At 39.1% G+C, this 20644-nt stretch overlaps 1 protein-coding gene across 2 annotated transcripts in view; it reads left to right on the top strand.

Annotated features, from left to right (window-relative positions):
- Window positions 1–20644, top strand: part of FGF14 (fibroblast growth factor 14) — a 729563-nt gene that overhangs the window by 705259 nt on the left and 3660 nt on the right. For both annotated transcript variants that reach the window (XM_049867175.1, XM_049867176.1), the window contains exon 4: window positions 19963–20161. In XM_049867175.1, the coding sequence (XP_049723132.1) occupies window positions 19963–20161 (199 nt within the window). The remainder of the gene's footprint in view (window positions 1–19962; window positions 20162–20644) is intronic.

Raw genomic sequence — 20644 nt, 5'->3', positions numbered from 1 at the left:
GCACCAAAAACTCTGGATTCTTTTCCAAACCAATAATCCCATGGGGGCAAGTATTTTGCTTTGGAGGTGGAATGGCTTCCCAAGATCGTTGTTCCTGAAAGGCCAAAGTGGGAAACAAAGCCAGGTCTATTTAGTTTCCAAATCCTTGATGCACTCCGCTTAGTGTCTGCTGTACTCAACCATCACTGGGTTTTCATCGTAGTTTTCTCTCGGGTTCGGCTGCCTTGCTGACTTTAATAAAACTGCATTTGTATTTATTGATCTCCTAATACCAAACCATTTCCTGATCTCTCAATTGATTTTGTTGTTTTTATCTGCATGCTTGAGGAGCACACAGTCCTCCAGGGACAGCCTCACTGAAGGCCATGTTACAAGGTCTGGTTACTCTTGCTAATTTGTTTCCAATTTTCCTCCTCCCAGGGCTGTCCTTTAGTTGGCCTTTTTAGTTGCAACAGCAAATTACATTGAATGGAAGAACTAATCTATGAAAGCAGACTCAAAAGTTTACATAGTTCATTCTGGAAAAAGAAATATGGCCAAAGTCTAAAGCGGCGGGATTCACCAATGGAATTTTTTTTTTCCCTACTGTGATAAAAGCAATAAAAGGCTTAGATGAATTAATGAGTGAAAACAAGCATCTTGGAGTCTACCTGCAACCCCTTGCCCTTGATATAGTGTCCCTGATATATTATTCTGAAAACCCTACCAACTTTACTCCTTTCAGCAATTTTGGGGGCCATTTTTTATGGGTTTAACTGGTTCACTGACTGGGACTAGAATAGATTCCTACCAAAATAAGCTTATGAGAATAACCCGTTACAAATTTTTTTGGTCTCAACTCAGAAGTCTATAATGATCATTTTCCTCTTATGTTTTACTGGTGATCTTGGAACCACTTCCTTTATTGACTAGGACTTTTTTTATATATATATTTCTGGATAAATCCATAAGAAATTTAAAAGGCTCCTGCCCAACCCCAAATTCTAGTCCTTCTTTCATCTTCATTTATCCTTCGACTGACAATATTTCCTCAAATGTGATTTGTCTTTGTTCTAGGATTGCACAAAGTTTTTTAAAGTAATCTGAAATTGGAAAACAAAACAAAAACAGACTTCTTAAGGAAAGAAAAGATAAACATCACATTAGTGAGAAGCACCCTATAGATATTTGAAATGAGAATGTTCTATAAAAGGACAGAAAGCACCATGTAAACTTATGTTTATACATTTAAGCTTTACTTTGCCCAAGAATAAAAAGCTGCAATATTTGACCTTTCAGAAGCAGCAGTGAACACAAACCAAATGTCAACTAGTTCCACAAGCCAGAAACCAACACATTATGTTTGACACTTCTTCTCCCTTAGCTGCCATATACAATCATGAAATACTGACTGTTTGACCTCCTAAGTATTTCTCCAACCTGCCATTTTCTCTCTATCTCCACCTCCATTGCTCTTGGCCAAAAGTCTCTTTTCTCTTGCCTGGTACTGCAGTAGACAACCTAGTATTCTTATATCCAAAATGGCACTCTTCTAACAGAGTGGGCTTCTAGCCCGTGTGGGCTTTCCGAAGGCTTATCTGATTGTGACAAATTCCTGCTTAAAAATATTTAATGTCTCCCCCCTACTTTTAGGGAATGATCAAAACCCTTCACATGACCACCTGGTTTGACTCAAGCCTAGCACCCAAATCTCAACTCCTACTGCCCTCTTCTTCACGTTTCACATTCTAGCCCTACTGTTTTATTTTGTCCTTCAAATACTCTGTCCGTGTCCCTGCCCCAGGGCCTTTGCACATGATATCCCTCTTTCTAGGAATATTCTTCACCCTGCTTAACCTAGTTAACTCACACTGCTGTTTCAGATTTCAGCTCAGAGTTGGATGTTTTTCCTGATCAACCAGGCTAAATCAGATTTGTCTGTTACATATTCTCATAGAAATAATTCTCTTTCTTATGAGAATTTATCTTATTTTCAACTATTCAGTATACTTGAGTTTTTCCCCACTCCTATGTCTGAAGATCAAGAACAGTGACTGGCAAAAACTAGGAGCTCACTAAATATTTATTGGATAAATGAATCCATGAATTTCAGGCACCATTTGTTGTTGTCAGGTGCCGTCAAGTCAGCTCTGACTCATAACCACCCTGTGTACAACAGAATGAAACACTGCCCAGTTCTGCGCCATCCTCACATTCGTTGCTATGTTTGAACCCAATGTTGCAGCCACTGGATCAATCCATCTTGTTGACAGTCTTCCTCTTTTTTTGCTGACCCTCTGCTTTCCCAAGTAGGATGTCCTTCTCCAAGGACTGGTCCCTCCTGATAACATGTCCACAGTACATGGGATGAAGTCTTGCCATCCTCGCCTCTAAGGAGCATTCTGGCTGTACTTCCTCCAAGTCAGATCTATCTGTTCTTCTAGCAGTCCACAGTATACTCAATATTATTTGCCATCAGCCATCATTAAGTAGGGAATAAATTGAAACTTGTTTCCTTGTGGGAAAACCTGGTGGCGTAGTGGTTAAGTGCTACGACTGCGAACCAAAGAGCCGGCAGTTCAAATCCACCAGGCGCTCCTTGGAAACTCTATGGGGCAGTTCTACTCCCTCCTATAGGGTCGCTGTGAGTCGGAATCAACTCGACGGCACTGGGTTTGGTTTTTTGGTTTTTGTTTCCTTGTGTTCACAGTGTTCAAATTTTCTTAACATCTGACATTTTTCAGTATCTGGGACAAAGTTTAGTATTTACAAAGGTAGATTTTCTTTATTAATCAATTTTAAATGATATAATTCATTGAATATCATAGTGTCATCCTTTCAACCAACAACACGGACAGTTAAAATTTGAAAATATAGCATGAAACAACTGAGTGCTCATTTGGAGAGAATTAAATTCATAGCAGAAGTGAACTCCGACGGTGTCAGCTTCCCCTAGAGTTACTTAGCCAATAGGTTTAGCCAATAGGTTGACATTTTCTGCTCCTTAGTTGCTCTTTTTCCCCAGAAAGTATTGCCTCTCTTCTTACTTCCCAGGCCTCTCTCTTTAGTGTCCAACATCTTTCCTTTTCATTAACCTTTAGAATGATTGAACAAGCTGTTACTTGAATCTGGAGAATCATGACCAAAGGGTTTCTAGCTAATAAACAAAATCAGGAGAACATAACCCTCAGGGTTTGATTTTAGTAGTAAGTGGCTTTTTTTTTTTTTTTTTCTGTTTTCTTGCACACATTCAGTGCTGCTGATTCTTATCAAATACATACTTCCCTCTTAGTCCAATAAGACGATTTATTTGGTTTGCTGGGGGGAGAAATAAACCCCTTTCATTTGGGTTTATGTCAGTATGTTTTCAACATTATTATCAATAATAAATATTTACTAAGTCACAGCAAGATGTAGGTGAAATATCACATAGATAGAAATGCAGTCATTTTAATTTATCACTTATTGTAACTTGTTTCCTCCTAAGACTTAAAATCATCACCTATAACATGAGGACAATGCTATTTGTCTTCTTAAAGTATTGTCAACAGCATTGTTGGATCAAACAAAAATAATATTTGTGAAAGCTCTTTGGAAATCCTGAAGTTTGATACATGTCATTATTACTGGATGAATATAGTATTCCAGGAGCACTGTAGAACCTATGTCTATAAAATGGTAGTAGTAGCGGTATCAGAACCTGTGTAACTTCAGGGGCGACAATACAAATCAAGATCAGCCCAAGGCGATCCCTAAGACGTGGAGCTTAGACGTACTTCCACTCTCCAACTTTTTTTTTTTTTTTTTTACCAATTCTGATACCAGCTGTCCCTCCCATGGCACTCTCTATTTCTTTTCTGGGTTTGATAATCCATTGCAATGGCCACACAGAACTCACAGACCATACTTACTGTTAAGTGGCTTATAAAGGAAGTAACAAGGTGCAACTTGGGATCAGGACCAATAGGCTACAACTCAGGATCAGGATCAGAAAGCATGTAGGAACAGCCTCCCTTCTTCAGTACAGCTCTCTCGGCTCCTCTCAGCTACGCAGGCCTCCTCTCAGCCCACTGAGGACAAGCTCCTCTTTGTCCCCTCAGGACTGGCTTCTCTTGAACCTGTTGTCTGTCACCAACAACTCAGTCCCAAAGCCCCTTCCAGGCCTGTCACTACAAGCTCTGCCACAGGGCCCATTCTGGGCCTCTTGCTGTCTTCAGCATTACAGCCCTTGACCTGTCCACATTACAGCCCTTTCAGGAGATTTCTTTCCTCCTCTCTCTCTCTACTTCTCTATTCTTTCTTCCTTTTGCTTCTTCCTGCTGCTTCTCTTCCTGCTTCTTTCTGTCTGAAGAATCTCTGTGGGGTTGCCTGCATATACACACAATTACTTGTCAATTTCAAGTCATAGCCCCTCCCAGCTGGGACCACAAACTGACCAATCCCTTCTCTGTAGGTCACAGACACTTCATTTGCATAGTAAGCTATAGCCACCTCATTTGCATAGTATATTGACCAATTCCTGCAAGGTACATACCATTCACAGGGCAGGCTGCAGCCCAGAGCTGGACCAAAAGTTTCAAATCACAAATTGTTTACAGCTTACCCAAGAAATGTCAATCAACCTGGGCAAAAGTAACAAACCTTCTGGAGCAGAAAACTAAGGCAAAGGTAAATTCCTCAGGACTTAGGGGAATAAGGCCCTCAAGTTGTTTTTCCAAAGATCCAATGCAAAAGGTCATATAAAGGAACTCATTTCACTGTAATGCCCATCATTTTCCTAAGGAAACTTTTTTTTTTAAAGGTTGGATAAACAGGCACTTTTGATCCATTGTTTTGTTTAGTTTGCTTTTTCTTTTCTACTAGTGAGTGGTTTTTAGTTGGGTATGATTTTATTAGAAAAAGTTGTCAACACATGTGCTTAATATAAAAAGTTTTATGGAAAATGGGGTTTAAAGAAAGTAGAAGAAGCTTGTAGATGCCGGTAGCAATAGGCCAAAGGAAAGCAGTAGATAGAAGGACAGTTACAGGAATATTACCAAAGAGTTAAGTGGAGGAAAAGACTGATGAGAACAATACATGTTCACTCATAGATTCTGGCAAATGAAAGTTGCAACTAAATATTTGTCAGTTCACGTGCAATTATTCAGGACATAATAGGCTGAGGAGTAAAAGTAAATGGGAGAATTCATTGATAAAGGAAGATAAAGCAACCAGACTAGGTTTTTGTAGAACACAGCAAGATACTGAATTGACACCCAGACACCCTTATAGATCAGTAATGAAATCATTTCTAAGGTTCACCCTTCGGCCAAAGATTAGACAAGCCCATAAAACAAAATGAGATTAAATGGGCACACCTGCCCAGGAGCAAGGACGAGAAGGCAAGAGGGAACAGGAAAGCTGGTAATGGGGAACCCAAGGTCAAGAAGGGTAAAGTGTTAACATGTCCTGGGGTTGGCAACCAATGTCACGAAACAATATGTGTACTGGTTCTTTAATGAGAAACTAGTTTGCTCTGTAAACCTCCATCTAAAATACAATAAAAAAAAATTTTTTTTAAAAGATACTGAATTGATATATTCTAACTATATTAACTAAAACAAAAATAAGTTTTTGCACAGAAAATTCTGTTCTTGTTTTTTGGCTGACAAAAAATTCTAGTGCAATGAATTAAAAATGTCTGCCACCAGAAGTGAGAATTTCTTTGTCTAGTTGGATGTAAAAGAACCGAATAATTTCTGCAACATGAGCTCTATTCGTGAATGTCTTAGTTACACCTTCCACCTCCCCACTACCGCCATCACCACCACCATTGTCCCACGATCACTAAGAATACAAGTTTTTGTTCCTCTTATTTTTCCCCCAAATGCCTTGGAATCCCTTAATTATGTACTCTTATTTCTTGAATTATATCTCCCTTTATTTCTTTCTTTCATTTCTGATATATGGGATGTCTAAGTGTTTTTTTTTTTTTTTTTTAACAAAACTAATCCAGACAGACCAAGACATCAGGTCCACTACTATGCCAAATTCAACGCTGATAAGACGTTAGGGAAAATCATTAACTTAGGTTGTAGGATAAAATAGAAGTTAAGGATGATTCTTTTTGAAATCCTTTATACAAATGGACTTAATTTTTCTCCTCTCTCTTTTCTTGAGGTCGTTCATTAAAGGGTCAATTTTGTTCTGGAACTGTTTTAACTCTCCCTTGTGATTGCCATTGTTAAGTCACACTCTTCTCTTTGATTTCCTTTTAGGGCTGTGTTGTGTTGACAGGTGGTGTAACTAGTGGTTTAGCGCTCAGGCTCTAGACTTGGACAACCTGGGCTCAAAAACCTGCTCTGCCACTTACCGTTTATCTGCTTTCTCCTTCATGCCCTGCGTTCCAGTCTTACTGTTTTCTTTTTATCCTTCAAATACCCTGTCCCTGACCAATGTGTTTCTAGCCAGTTAAGCACAACCAGGAGAAAATAATCCAGCAAAATACATAACTTTAACATCATAGTGTTTTAAGAGGAGCTATATGAGATAATGCATGCAGAACATTTAGCCTTGTGACCAGCTTACACTGAAACATAAATAAATGTTAATTTTTACTAATTCTCTCAACTTAGCCCTCCTTTAATTAAATTTATATACACATCCAGCATTGTTTGTAATAGACCAGTGTTTCTCAGACTATCTATGGTGGACAGTATTTTTTTTTTTTAATTTGCAGTCATTTACAGAGAGAGATTTTCATGAAAGATAATAAAATTAAAATATTAGAAAAATAATGCAAAATACTGGCCCAGAGTTTGTATTTTTATGTTTTATATAAAAATACTCCTAAATTGTTGTCAGGGTTTGTAAATATTTATACTCATTGAGTGCCCTAGTTTCACTGCAGAGCAGAAATAAATAATTTGCATATATGTAGGAAGTCCCTGCGTGGTGCAAACAGTTAAGCACTTGACCACTAGCTGAAAGATTGGTGGTTTGAACCCACCCAGAGGCACGTCAGAAGACAGGCCTGGAGATCTGCTTCCGAAAGGTTACAGCCTTGGAAACCCTAAGAAGGAGTTCTACTCTGACACACATGGGCTCCCATGAGTCGAAAATGACTCGGCAACAAGTAACAACAACAATAACAACAACAACGTATATGTATAGGTTTGTATTTGTCTGAAATTTGACTTAATGTGACTATAACAAAGGTAAAAATCACTAACTGAATCTGAAAAACCCTTCAATAGAAGACGAGGCAACACTGACCATCTGATTCTGAGATATCACTTATCTCTACTTTGATGAAGTCTAAATTTGTCAAAGCAACTCCTTTCACGACACTGTGTGCCACTGTTGTCTGGTAATGTTATTTAATCTGATTGTCCAGAAAATTTTAAAATACTCATAGCAGCACTTTTTCTTGATTATATTAAATATATTCAGTTTGATTCCCTTTGTGCAAAGCACTATCCTTTTTAAGGTTTCCACGTAGGCAAAGTCCAATATAGTTAATATATGACTTTACATATGTTGGAGAAATGTACCCTTGGGAAGCTGATGTGCGATAGAATACTAGACCTGAGAGCATTTGATCTGATAGCTCAATTTTTACTTATGTCACTGGCCACCATGACAGCCTCATCCATTCCAACTCTTCCCACAGGGCTTAGTTAGAGCAATGAGTTGTGTTATTCTGGGGTGATTGTTGGCAACAGATGAAAACTGACCCTATTTCTGTTTTGTTCAAAAAAAAAAAAAAAACCAAACCCATTGTCGTCGAGTTGATTCATACGACTCGTAGCGACTGTTTTGTTCATCTGTGGGGAAAAATGGCGTGTGCAGGTTGAATGAAGGAGAGGAGAAATTCCTTTTGAGTACCTTTGTGTACCGATGTTTTCTTGTTTCTTTTTCAACTCTTTTAAGAATATGCTTTTTCTCTCTTTACCTTTTTTCCCTTGCAATTCTATTTGTTTCTTCTAAGAAGTATGTCAGGTCTGCCAGTCTGATTGTATACATCACTCGTTAATTTCCATCTGTATTGTTTTCCATAGATAGATAAAACAGTTCGGTTGCCATGGAATCAGTTCCTACTCATGGCGACCCCATGTGTATCAGAGTAGAACTATGCTCCACAGGGTTTTCAATGGCTGATTTTTCGTAAGTAGGTTGGTAGGCCTTTGTTCTGAGGCACCTCTGGGTGAACTCCAGCCTTGAACCTTTCAGTTAGTAGTTGAGTAGGTTAACTGTTTGTACCACCAAGAGACTCCATATATAGATAGAGATGTAAATAAAGACCAGCAATATGAGGCACGTATTTTCTGTGCTTCTGTTGAATAAGTAATTCAGTTGACTTAGTAATTATCTGTATTAGGTATCATTTTCCTTAATGATTCTGTCTAACATCCAACCACGAAACCTGATTATGCATACAGCCGTAAGTGTATATTGTTTGTGCATCTAGGCTCGCGTGGGGCTTGGTTAGGTGGCTTTGCAGGTCTTGGCAGGACTTGCTCACATGCCTGGAAATCGGCTAGCTTCAGTTGGGACAACTTGGCTCTTTCTCTTATGGAGGGCTAGCCCAGGCATGCACCCTTGGCAGTGGAGGAGGCACAAGAGAGCGGGCAAACCCAATTGCAGAAGCGAGGGTTCAGGCTCTACTTTCTTCTCCTTGGCTCCCAGTGGGCGGACACTGCAGGTTATTTGCTGAATGGGAGGGTGAAGAATTGGGCTGTTTTTGAAGTTGATCACGCTGTTTAAAAAAGTAAATCCTCTCAATTAAATAATGTGATGAGTAAGAACAGTTAAGTAATTATATTTTTCTTGATGAAAATAAACAGTTTGGCAGTTTATTTAACTCTTCTGTGCCTCAGTGTCTTAGTTATCCAGTGCTGCTATAACAGAAATACCACAAGTGGATGTCTTCAACAAATAGAAGTTTATTCTCTCACAGTCTAAAAGGCTAGAATTCTGAATTAAGGGTGCCAGCCCTAGGGGAAGACTTTCTCTCCCTGTCAGCTCTGGAGGAAGGTCCTTGTCATCAATCCTCCCCTGGTCTAGGAACGTCTGCTCACAGGAACCTTGGGTCCAAAAGACATGCTCTGCTCCTGGCGCTGCGTTCTTGGTGATATGAGGAGCCTCGTCTCTCTGCTTGCTTCTGTCTTTTATATCCCAAAACAGATTGACTCAAAATACCATATAATCTTGTAGATTGAGTCCTGCCTCATTAACATAACTGGTACTAATCCCACCTCATTAACATCATAGAGTTAAGATTTACAACACATAGTAAAATCATACCAGATCACAAAATGGTGGACAATCACACAATACTAGGAATCATGGATTAGTCATATTGACACACATTTTGGTGGGACACAGTTCAATCCACAACACTCAGCTTTTTTAAGTTCTAAAACAAGGATAATAATACTACTAAACTCATAGGAGTAAAACCAAAAACCAAACCTGTTGCCATCGAGTGGATTCCGACTCATAGCGACCCTATGCACAACAGAACGAAACACTGCCCGGTCCTGCGCCATCCTTACAATCATTGTTATGCTTGAGCTCATTGTTGCAGCCACTGTGTCAATCCACCTCGCTGAGGGTCTTCCTCTTTTGCACTGACCCTGCACTCTGCCAAGCATGATGTCCTTTTCCAGGGACTGATCCCTCCTGACAACATGTCCAAAGTATGTAAGACGCAGTCTCGCCATCCTTGCCTCTAAGGAGCATTCTGGTTGTACTTCCTCTAAGACATAGCAACCCTGTAGGACGGGCTAAAACTGCCCCATAGAGTTTCCAAGGAGTGGCTGGTGGATGCGAACTGCCGGGCTTTTGGTTAGCGTCAAGCCCTTAACATAGGAGTATAGTGAGGAGTAAATAGATTATGTAAAGAGCTCAGAATAGTGCCTGGTGTAGAAGTATGGACAATTTAATTTTATTAGGATTATTAATATTAGGTCAAGTCTTTCACTTTGAGTACTAACAAACATGAGGATGATATACGGTTGTATCAATACTGCCTTAAACTCATATTTTGTGATGTTTTTTGCCAATATTTATAGCACTGGCACCATCTGTTCGTGTTACAAGCATTATTATTTTAGGAATTTATACATGTCTGTATTCTAGAGAAAACAGACTTAACATTATAGAACCAGTTGGAACATACTTTTATTTATAATCTCAAAATTTCTTACTTTTAGATATGCTGTAAATACTTAAAATATGTTATTTGATTCCATTTGCTAAATTTAATGTTTTATATTAAGAAATGGTAGCAAGTTTTAATTCTGATTCAGTAGGTATGAGGCGGGGCCTGAGATTCTGCATTTCTAACAAATTCCCAAGTGACAAAGTTGCTACTACTCTGAAGTGAAGATATTCACATATATAATAAAGGTCTATGGACAGAGACTTGGTGGCACAAATCGTTAAGTGGTAGACTACTAACTGAAAGGTTGGTGGGTCAAACCCACCCAGAAGCTGCCAGAATTAAGGCCTGGCAATCTGCTTCTGAAAAGTCCCAGCCTTGAGAACGCTATGGAGTGCAGTTCTGCTCTGCACACATGGGGTCGCCATGAGTCAGAATCAAATTGACTGCAACTAATAACAATGACATAGAGATTTATATCACACACCCCCCAAAAAACCCAAACCCATTGCCATTGAGTTGATTCTGACTCATAGCGACCCTGTAGGACAGAGTAGAACCGCCCCATAGGGTTTCCAAGGAGCAGCTGGTGGATTCGAACTGCAGACCTTTTGGTTAGCAGTCGAATGCTTAACCATTGCACCACCAGGGCTCCTTATATCACACTATGTATATATATATATATACTCACACACACGCACAAACACACATATATATGCATATATATTTTATATCAGACAATATACACATATATAATATATATATACATATATACACATATATATATAAATATATATATGTGTATATATATAAAGAGAGAGAGAAAGAGGAGAATATTGAATATACCATGGACTGCCAAAAGAAGGAACAAATCTGTCTTGGAATAAGTACAGCAAGAATGCTCCTTAGAAGAGAGGATAGAGAGACCTTGTCTCACATACCTTGGACATGTTATTAGGAGGGCCCAATCCCTGGAGAAGGACGTCATGCTTGCTAGAGCAGAGGGTCAGTGAAAAAGAGGAAGACCCTCAACAAGATGGACTGACACAGTGGCTGCAACAATGGGCTCAAGCATAACAATGATGAGGATGGCACAGGACTGGGCAGTGTTTTGTCCTGTTGTACATAGGGTCACCGTGAGTTGGAATTGACTGGAAAGTACCTAACAGCAACAAACAGAGAGAGAGAGAGAGATTTCATACAGAGAGACAGTTTGAGATTATATAATCTCTAAAAGTCAAATAGTATCTTTAGGGAACAAAAAAAAAATGGATTTCATTTAGAATTTTGTTCCCCTGGAAGCTACTTAAGCAGTGACTTCTGGCCCTATAAATGTAAGTACTCATAGAGACTGCTTTGTTAGTGAGAATATTCTGAATTTCTTAGGGCCTGTAATCAAAGCAAAAGCTGCCTCTTGGTTACATATGTAATTGTACGTCAGTTTGAAATATAAGCACAAAGAAGTCACTAATTTTTTTTCTCCCTAATGGGTGTTAGTCACAGCCCAATATTATAAATATTTGATTACATGGAATTGAAGATAAATAAACTGCATTAGTCAACTTAATTTGCTGCTTTCGAGAGTTAACTACAAATTCTTTTCTGTTTCAAACTTCATGACCATAAAATCTTCTAAAAGCTCTGAATATTCTTTCCTTTGTATTTAATCTTAAGAGTGCTCTGCATTACACTGTAAAGAATTGGGTACTGTCAGAACAGTGTCATTAAATACTACAATTGACTTTAAAACTGCAGAAGGTAAAGGAAATTGGGATACGTCTCCACCGACATCAGGATAAACCCTTTAGTAGAGTGCATCTCCGAAAAGTAGAAAATGAGAAGAAAAAAAAAAAAAATTCATTGAGAATTCAGATTAAATGGATAATTAGAATTCCCATCTCATGGTAAATCTACTTAAGGTGAAACCTATTTAAAAAAATGAATAAATAACTATACTTTTCGTGGTACAATTAGCATTTGAATTTCACTTTTTGACTCTACTTATACTTTATACACATAGTTACAGCTTACTACTCAGTTCATAGTTTCTGTGTGTGTTTCATCTCTATTATCTAGGTTGATATTTGCAAGAAACCATTGTAATTTGTTCTTCCAAGCACCTGGCATCTGAGGCTTCTTCTTCCTCGCAGTTTAAACCTGAGGAGAAATAACTCTTACCAAGTACCAGTGTCAGGGTCATTGTTGGGCTATTGGTGTGAGGGGACTGAGTTTTTTCACAGTTCTAGTGTTGTCCGGTGAACACCCCAGGTTTTGCTCGGTGTGACTTGTTACAGCCAATAAACAAGAGGCCGAGGTGGGAGCAAGATGCCTTTATTTTGTTGTACAAGGAAAGGATCATTGGGGCTGTTGTCTCCAAGACTGCTCGCAGGCAGCTTGGGGAGGCGGACTTTTATGGAGAGCAGACAAGGAAATGCAAATTAACCACAAATATTCAGGACTGAACTTCTTGCAGATGTTCAGAGCTTGGGGATGACTACGCATTTTCTTTAGACAAGGGTTCAATCCCCAGGATGGAAGAAGAGGTTGGTTTTCTTTCATTAGGATGTTAGGTCTCTACCCAGAGGTGGCTTGAGCCCATCTATGGCCCATTCTATGATTATCTTGTCCAGGACAATTTTAGAAGAAAGTGCAGCTTATTCTGCTCCGTGTAGGAGGATAAGCCAGTGCAGGTGTCTCTCAGAAGGGTCAGGTTCTGAGGCTGCCTCCCTCACTGGAATACAAAGAGAAAGCAAACACACAAAAAACAGTTGCTGTCTAGTCGGTCTGACACTTGATGGCCTCATGTTTGTCAGAGTAGGGTTTTCAGTGGCTGATTTTTTGGAAACTGATCACTGGGCCTTACTGCTGAGAAGCCTCTGGGTGGGTTCGAACTGCCAAACTTTTTGAAGTGCTTAACCATTTGTACCACGCAGGGAGTCTGAGAGTTTAGTAAAATATTAATAGCTTTTAATTATCATGCTGTCTTGGAAGAAGTACAGCCAGAATACTCCTTAGAAGCAATGATGGGGAGACTGCGTCTTACATACTTCGGACATGTTGTCAGGAGGGATCAGTCCCTGGAGAAGGACATCATGCTTGGTAAAGTACAGGGTCAGCGGAAAAGAGGAAGCCCCTCGAAGAGATAGATTGACACAATGGCTGCAACAATGGGCTCAAGCGTAACAATGATTGTGAGCATGGCGCAGGACCGGGCAGTGTTTTGTTCTGTGGTACACAGGGTCACTTTGAGTAGAAACCGACTTGACGCCACCTAACAACAACAACAATTATAATGCATTTATCACGGGCTACTTGCTACTATGTATCTAATATAATTTCTCTTTTTATTTTGGAATTGCCTTGTATTACAAGAAATGTTGTAAATTTGTCAGAAAAGTCCCTTTTTGATGTTTTCCCCTTGAAACAGCGGTGGTGGTGGTACTGGGGATAGGCAAACTTGAAGACATTAACCAAATATAGTTTTCTTTTAGTCACAGATAACATAGATAAAGTTAAAGCAACACAACAGCTCATGGAGTGTGGGGACCACTACTTGCATATTCTTACGAGAAGCCTATGCTCCTAAGAGAACATAAAACCTTTTTAAAGGATGGAGTCTTAACATTCTGATTCAAATTGTGCACATTTGCATATATGTGGATATGTGCAATCCAAGTTTAATTTGGGAATATGTGGCTCTTTAGAAATTTGATATTGAATTAACCTTTCTCTAATTTCCTAGGTTCAAAAGTCCTCAAAATTTATGTTAGACCTGAGTCGGCAAACCTTTTGGGAAAGAAGCATATAGTAAACATATGAGGCTTGTGGGTCATACATTTTCTGTCTCAGTTGTCACCTCTGCCTTTGTAGTGTGAAGCAAAGACAATATGTAGATGAATGGAGGTGTCTGTTTTCCAATAAAACTTTATTTACAAAAACAGGTGGCAGCCATATTTGGCCCTCAGGTCATAGTTTGTTGACCACTGGGTTAGATTCTGAAGGTCACTTCTAGCTCTAAGTTATGATTCTTCTAAATTAGTTGAGCATCATAAATTAGCTAATTCAAAGGAGCCCTGGTGGCTCCGTGGTTAAGTGCTCAGCTACGAATCAAAAGATCAGGAGTTTGAACCCACGAGCTGCTCCTTAGGAGAAAGATGTGGTAGTCTGTTTCCATAAAGATTACAGCCTTGGAAAGAAAGTCTATAGGGGCAGTTCTACTCGGTCCTATAGGGTTGCTATGATTTGGAATCAAGTAGACAGGAAAATGGCTTTTTTCTTTTTCTGCTTTTTTTTGGGGGGGGGGGCATGGCTCTGGTGGTGCAGTGGCTAAGAACCATGGCTGCTAAACAAAAGGTCGGCAGTTCAAACCCACCAGCCGCTCCTTGGAAAGCCTATGGGGCAGTTCTCCTCTGTCCTATAGGGTCTTCATGAGTCAGAATCAACTCGATGGCAACTGGTTTCGTTTTGGTTTAATCCATGTGTTATAAGCCGTAGAACACTAGCCCTCTCTTCTCTTCACCTTCTCCTTTTACCCTGAGGCAGAAACCTATCTTTGTACACTCAAATGGTCCATCAGGGTATTTTCCCAGACAAAGATATTTCCCTCACAAGAGGAATTCTGCTGCTACTGTTAAGATAATAAGTATATCACAGATGGTGCTTTCCTCTCAAAAAAAAAAAAAAAAAAAAAAGACCACCGCAACATAAAAGGAGATATAAAATTTTTGTTTAATTGTTGAGTTTTTCGATTCTGCGATTTGATGATTTAGTTTTGGCATTGATGTAAATTAATATTTAAGCTTCTGCTAGAACTCAACTGCTGTTGATTTTCTTCCAGCACTGGTTGGTGGTGTTTCTAAATATAGGCATGCAAGATGAAGAAAAAGACACACCAGACTCCTTATCTACCTCACTGTGGAAGTTTCCAGGAGTTTTATTGGAAGACCAAATATAGATAAGCACTCTCATATTATCACTGCCAGCTTTAGAGTGTTTCACTGGTACAACCATCATGTTAGTAAACTGTGTCCAAAAAAAAAAACCTTGCCGTGTAGTGGATTCCCACTAAGGCAGACCCCACGTGTGTCAGAGAACTGTGCTTTATAAGGTTTGGTTTTTTATTAATTGAATTTTTTTAAATTGAGGTAGTTGTAGATTCACAGAGATCCCTTGTACCCTCTACCGCATTTCCCCCAACAGTAACATTTTGTGGGGGAAAAAAAAAAAAAACATTGCCGTCTAGTCAATTGCAACTCATAGCGACCCTACAGGACAGAGTATAACTGCCCCACAGCGTTTCCAAGGAGAGGCTTGTGGATTCCAACTGCCGACCTTCTGTTTAGCAGCTGTCAGCAGCTGTAGCTCTTAACCACTGCGCCACCATAGGTGAAATAAGGAGCCCTGGTGATGCAGTGGCTAAAGCACTCACCTGCTAACCAAAAGGTGGGCAGTTCAAACCTACCAGCAACTCTGCTCCAAAGCAGAAAAATGTGAAAGTCTGCTTCGGTAAAGATTTACAGCCTTGGAAACCCTATAGGGCGATTCTACTCTGTCCTGTAGAGTTGCTATGAGTCGGAATCAACTCCAGGCACTGAGTTTTGTTTGGTAGGCAAAATATCACAGCCAAGAGGTTGGCATTGATGCAGTCATCAATCTTATTCAGATTTCTCCGGTTTTACATGTACTGCTGTGTGAGTGTGTATATTTAGTGGGTTTGTGTGTCCACCACCACAGTCAAGGCAATGAACAGAGACAGATCCTTCTAATGAAGTCTTTCAGCAGTAAGCGTATCAGCAGATACAGTTCCCTGGCCAAGGGGAACCATTCCTCACATGTTCCATCTTGCATCTTGTGCTTCTCTCAATACACTTCTCACACTCTTTTATGTAATTGCTCAGTTATTGTGTATAATCCCCCCAAATTATATTCTCCATGGGAGCAAGGTCTCTCTGGTTTACAGTCATTACTATTCGATTTCAATTTCCCAGAGGCAACCATTTGCAACTTTCCGAGACGTTTCTTTGGGTATTTATGTTGAAACTTCTAAACAGTATACTTATAATGAATTTTTTTTTTTTTTTTTTATTCCATTGAGTCAATGTCAATTGACTCCTATTATGGTCAATGAGTATTTATCTTTCTTATATTCATAGAGCCTTTAATGGCTGACTTTTCGAAAGTAGGTGACCAGGCCTTTTTCCAGGGGCCTCTGAGTAGACTTGAACCTCTAACCTTTCGGTTAGCAGCTGAAGTGCACCAACCATTTGCACCACATAGGGACTGCTGGCCAACTATACATAAACCACAAAGCAGATTAGGGCTGCGTTGATAAGCTTCCTGCGGTTGGTTCTTTTCGTGGTTCTCTTGCCACTCAGTCTCCGTTGGAGACCTCGAACAGGAGAATCACAGGCCTCATCTGAGCTCCCTTTTCCACATAATATTGAAAACCAAGAACAAGTTTCCACCATTAAGAGATTTTACGTAGAACATTGAATTTCTTCCTTTGAAATATCAGACCTACCAAAGATCTAAGGTTGCATACTTTTTCGTAGTCATAATCTTTATTGAAATATACAATTCGAAATATTTCCTTGTGATTCCTCTCTATTCATTTTTTTTTTAATTAATAGACATCATTTTTAGAGTAGTTTTAGGTTTACAGAAAAATTGCACAGAAAGTAGAGAGAGTTTCTATACCCCTTCTTCCTCCTCACACAGTTGCTCCTATTATTAATGTCTTTCATTTAGAGTGGTGCATTTGTTATAGTTGATGAACGTATATTGATAGGTTACTGTTAACCAAAGTCCATAGTTACATTCAGGTTCACTCTTCATGTTGTATGTTTCTATGGGCTTGGACAAATTAAGGTTTTGGTTTTCACAGGGGAACCATGTGAGGAGCAGCTGCTCCTTCTACCATTGTTTCCATCACTCTTTGTTTCCCCACTGTGGAGCCTGGGGGTCAGAGCCATTTATTCTCATAACTGTGCCATGATTATGTCAACCTGCTTCACTCCTGTATAAAAGTCTTCATTATACAGCTCTGCTGTACCCATGATCCCTGGAGAGCTCGTCAATTTCCATTATTCCAAGTTCCACCTGTATGCTAATGACTTTGCAATCCAATCTGTCTCCCTAAAGCATATTGCAGGACTCGCACACAAAACTATGACCCTGTTAATTGTACAATTACTGTCAAGAACATCTTGTTTATGTTGGTCAATCGCACTTTTGTAATTGACTTCGTTAGAGTTCCAAGATGCAAATATGTTACAGGTGAGATGTCTTTAAGGTAAAGACTGAGAATGAATGACTTCTTCCACTCTAAGGGTCTTCATTCTCTTTCACATTGAACTTGGTTAATTTACTGTGGAGACAATACATTCCTAATTTTCTGATGTAAGCATCACACACCATGTCTTGTACGGTTTAGCAGTGGTCATCAGGTGAGAACGAGGGCCAGACTAGGTACAGACCTACAAAGCAAGGAGGTCCTGGCACCTGTTGATAAAGGTTGGATATCAGTGACCCCCTATTATCGTAAACCAGGCTCTGGGCAGACACCTTGTGCCTCAGTGGCTGGCACCAGCCTCTCTGACCTCCTCAGAATGATCTACCAGGTCAGTTCTTAGCAATCTTACTCCTAGCTCTCTGGAGATGGGTTTTAACTAGTAAATACTATGCTTGGATACCTTGGCCTGCCTTAGTAACAAGACAACTGACATTCTAATGTCTAATCTGTTTGTCCTAGAAGGTGAGTTTCAACCAATATGTTATATTTATTAGTCTCTTGGGAATAAGCCATATTTATAGCATTCCATTTCCTTATCTTTATCTCAGTTGTGTGAATATGCACCATTTTATCAGTCTTTCCTTTGAGGCATGACCTGGAGATGGACTCAGTGAGACTAACATTAATAGAGAACCAATAGGAGAATGTTTGGAGGAACAGAACACAGTGGAAGGCCAGCACATTTATTTGAATGAGATGGTATCCAAACCTGAGGTAGCAACACCTAGACGAAATGAGGGGGTAAATAAATTCCTTACAGTGGGATCTAAGTCTGTCTTTAACCTATTTTAATCTCAACATATTAATCAATGTATTAAATGAAAACATGTGCCATTAACAAAATCTCTTCACCTTGGAAAACTATTAACACTCAATGAATTAGATAGAGTTGATGGGCAACCTGAGGACATTGTATCTCACAAAAGACACCATTTCATAATTCAGTCTCGCTGGAAATATTTAAAGAAAGTTTGTACACACAATGATGTGTGTTGACACCCAAAATTTCTGATTACAGTTAGCATAAATTCAACTCTTAAAGGCTTTATTTTTTAACCCCTTAAAGCTCTGCATTATTCATAATGTGTACAGTAATTTTCTAAAACAAAACCAAAGTTATTATTTTGCCCAGTGATAAACTCCATTATGTTGAACTGAAAACACTGAGTTATATATACATATATATTTTAAAGGACAATGATATTTTTAAATGATCAATGGCAATAAAGCTCTCTTTTTTTTGAATTCATGTTTTAAGTATGCATAAGAGAGTAGGGTTTTGAGCTTAACTGAAACAGCTACAAAAAATAAAGTGATTTTCATGGTCTATAACTGGGAAAGTTGAATTTTTTAATTATTTTTTAATAGAGCGTGACCAGAAATGCTTATGTAGGTTGCACCTTATGAATTTATCAACAACCATAGTGTTATATGTATTATTATCCATTCTAAATAATACTTTTTAGCACTATAAAAAGTTATGTTTGAAAAGGTGCGGCAACATGATTGCTCAATAACCATATGATAGTAAGCTTGGTGCTATGCATTCGTCAGTGGTTAATGGAGGTTATGCCATTGAGCCTAATGGCATTCAACATGCTCTACTCTTTCCAAAAATGCTGGTGGTTTTCTGTCAAGGCAGCTTTTGATGTTTATTCCCAAGAGTTCCAATGGAGTATCAAACCCTTCAAACCATGGAATTAGGTAATGATTTTCAGCTCCTGTCACCATGACCTGCTAACTTGACACCTGGCCTCAGCTGGTTATACAACAAAAGTTCTGAGGGGCGAGCTTGTGTGCCAACTGATTGTTGCAACTTTAGTTTGGAATTTCAGTTTGTTTCTTTGTGGGTAAACTGTATCACCCTCTAATATCAGTAATTCATTTAATAACTGGCAACTGGTAAGGTATGCAGTTATGCCTACTTAAATATTTAAAATAGATGAAAAACTACCTTAAATGTATATACATATATATATATTTATTGTGAATACACATACTACTTTCATGTGATTTTTTTTATTATACTCTGCTTGAACTGTATTCTATTGAAGTGAAAACTATTTTGAGTTTGGTCATGCATTCCACTTTATTACTGAAGGACATCCATGCTTTTTGACTGTATATATTCTCCAAAGCAGCAGCTGTTTCTCTTCCTACTGTTCATTGCGGGGGGGGGGGGGGAGTGTGGATATTTACTGTGTATAGAAAAGACGTGTTTGATCATCTCTGCCAAAGGGCTGGCTCTTTGACAAATAGTGGCTGAGTTTCTGGACTAATGAATAGAAACCCACTGAAACTCTCATGGGAGCCCTGGTGGTGCTAACCAAAAAGTTGTCAGTTTGAACCCACCAGCCCCTCCTCCAGAGAAAGATGTGGCAATCTGCTTCTGTAAAGACTTACAACCTTGGACACCCTATGGGGCAGTTCTACTCTGTTCTACAGAGTCACTATGTGTCGGAATCCACTCACTGGCAATGGGTTTTGTTTGGTTTTGGTTTGAAGCTCTCATTCATTCCTTTTTCTTCTCATTCTTTTCTCTCCGCAGGAACTTTTTACCCCTGAATGCAAGTTTAAAGAATCTGTTTTTGAAAACTATTATGTAATCTACTCATCCATGCTGTACAGACAACAGGAATCTGGTAGAGCCTGGTTTTTGGGATTGAATAAGGAAGGGCAAGCTATGAAAGGAAACAGAGTAAAGAAAACGAAACCAGCAGCTCATTTTTTACCCAAGCCATTGGAAGGTGAGTGTTATATGTGCTCAATCCCTATCAGATTAATTACGTTTTATTTTTTCACATCGATAACTCTGCCATGGCTACAAGCGACTCTCGTGAGTGCTGGGAACGTCCTTTATCTTGATCTGGGTGGTGGTCACACAGAGATCTACTTAAGCTGTGCATTTAAGATTTGTGCCCTTTATGCCCTGAATAAATGTCATCTCTCCTCCTTCCCATCCCTCAAATTCTCACGGTCCCAACCCCTCTAGACTCTAAATAATTATAATTAATCAATTTAAACATTTTTAAAATCTGTGATTCTAAATATCTGAGAATGTAGGTATATCAATAAAAATAAGTTTGAATTTATGGATACAAGAGCATTTGCCAATTTTGATGTTATCTAGGTGAAAGTCATTCTCAAACTCATGCATTAGTATAATTAGAGAAAATAAGAACTCGATTTTAATGAACTTTGCTGTTTCATGTTATCAGTCAACCTGCATG

Source organism: Elephas maximus, chromosome 23 (assembly GCF_024166365.1).
Source record: "Elephas maximus indicus isolate mEleMax1 chromosome 23, mEleMax1 primary haplotype, whole genome shotgun sequence".
Lineage (NCBI taxonomy): Eukaryota > Metazoa > Chordata > Mammalia > Proboscidea > Elephantidae > Elephas > Elephas maximus.
Note: the sequence above shows the minus strand (reverse complement) of the source record. Positions and strands in the feature narration are given on the sequence as shown.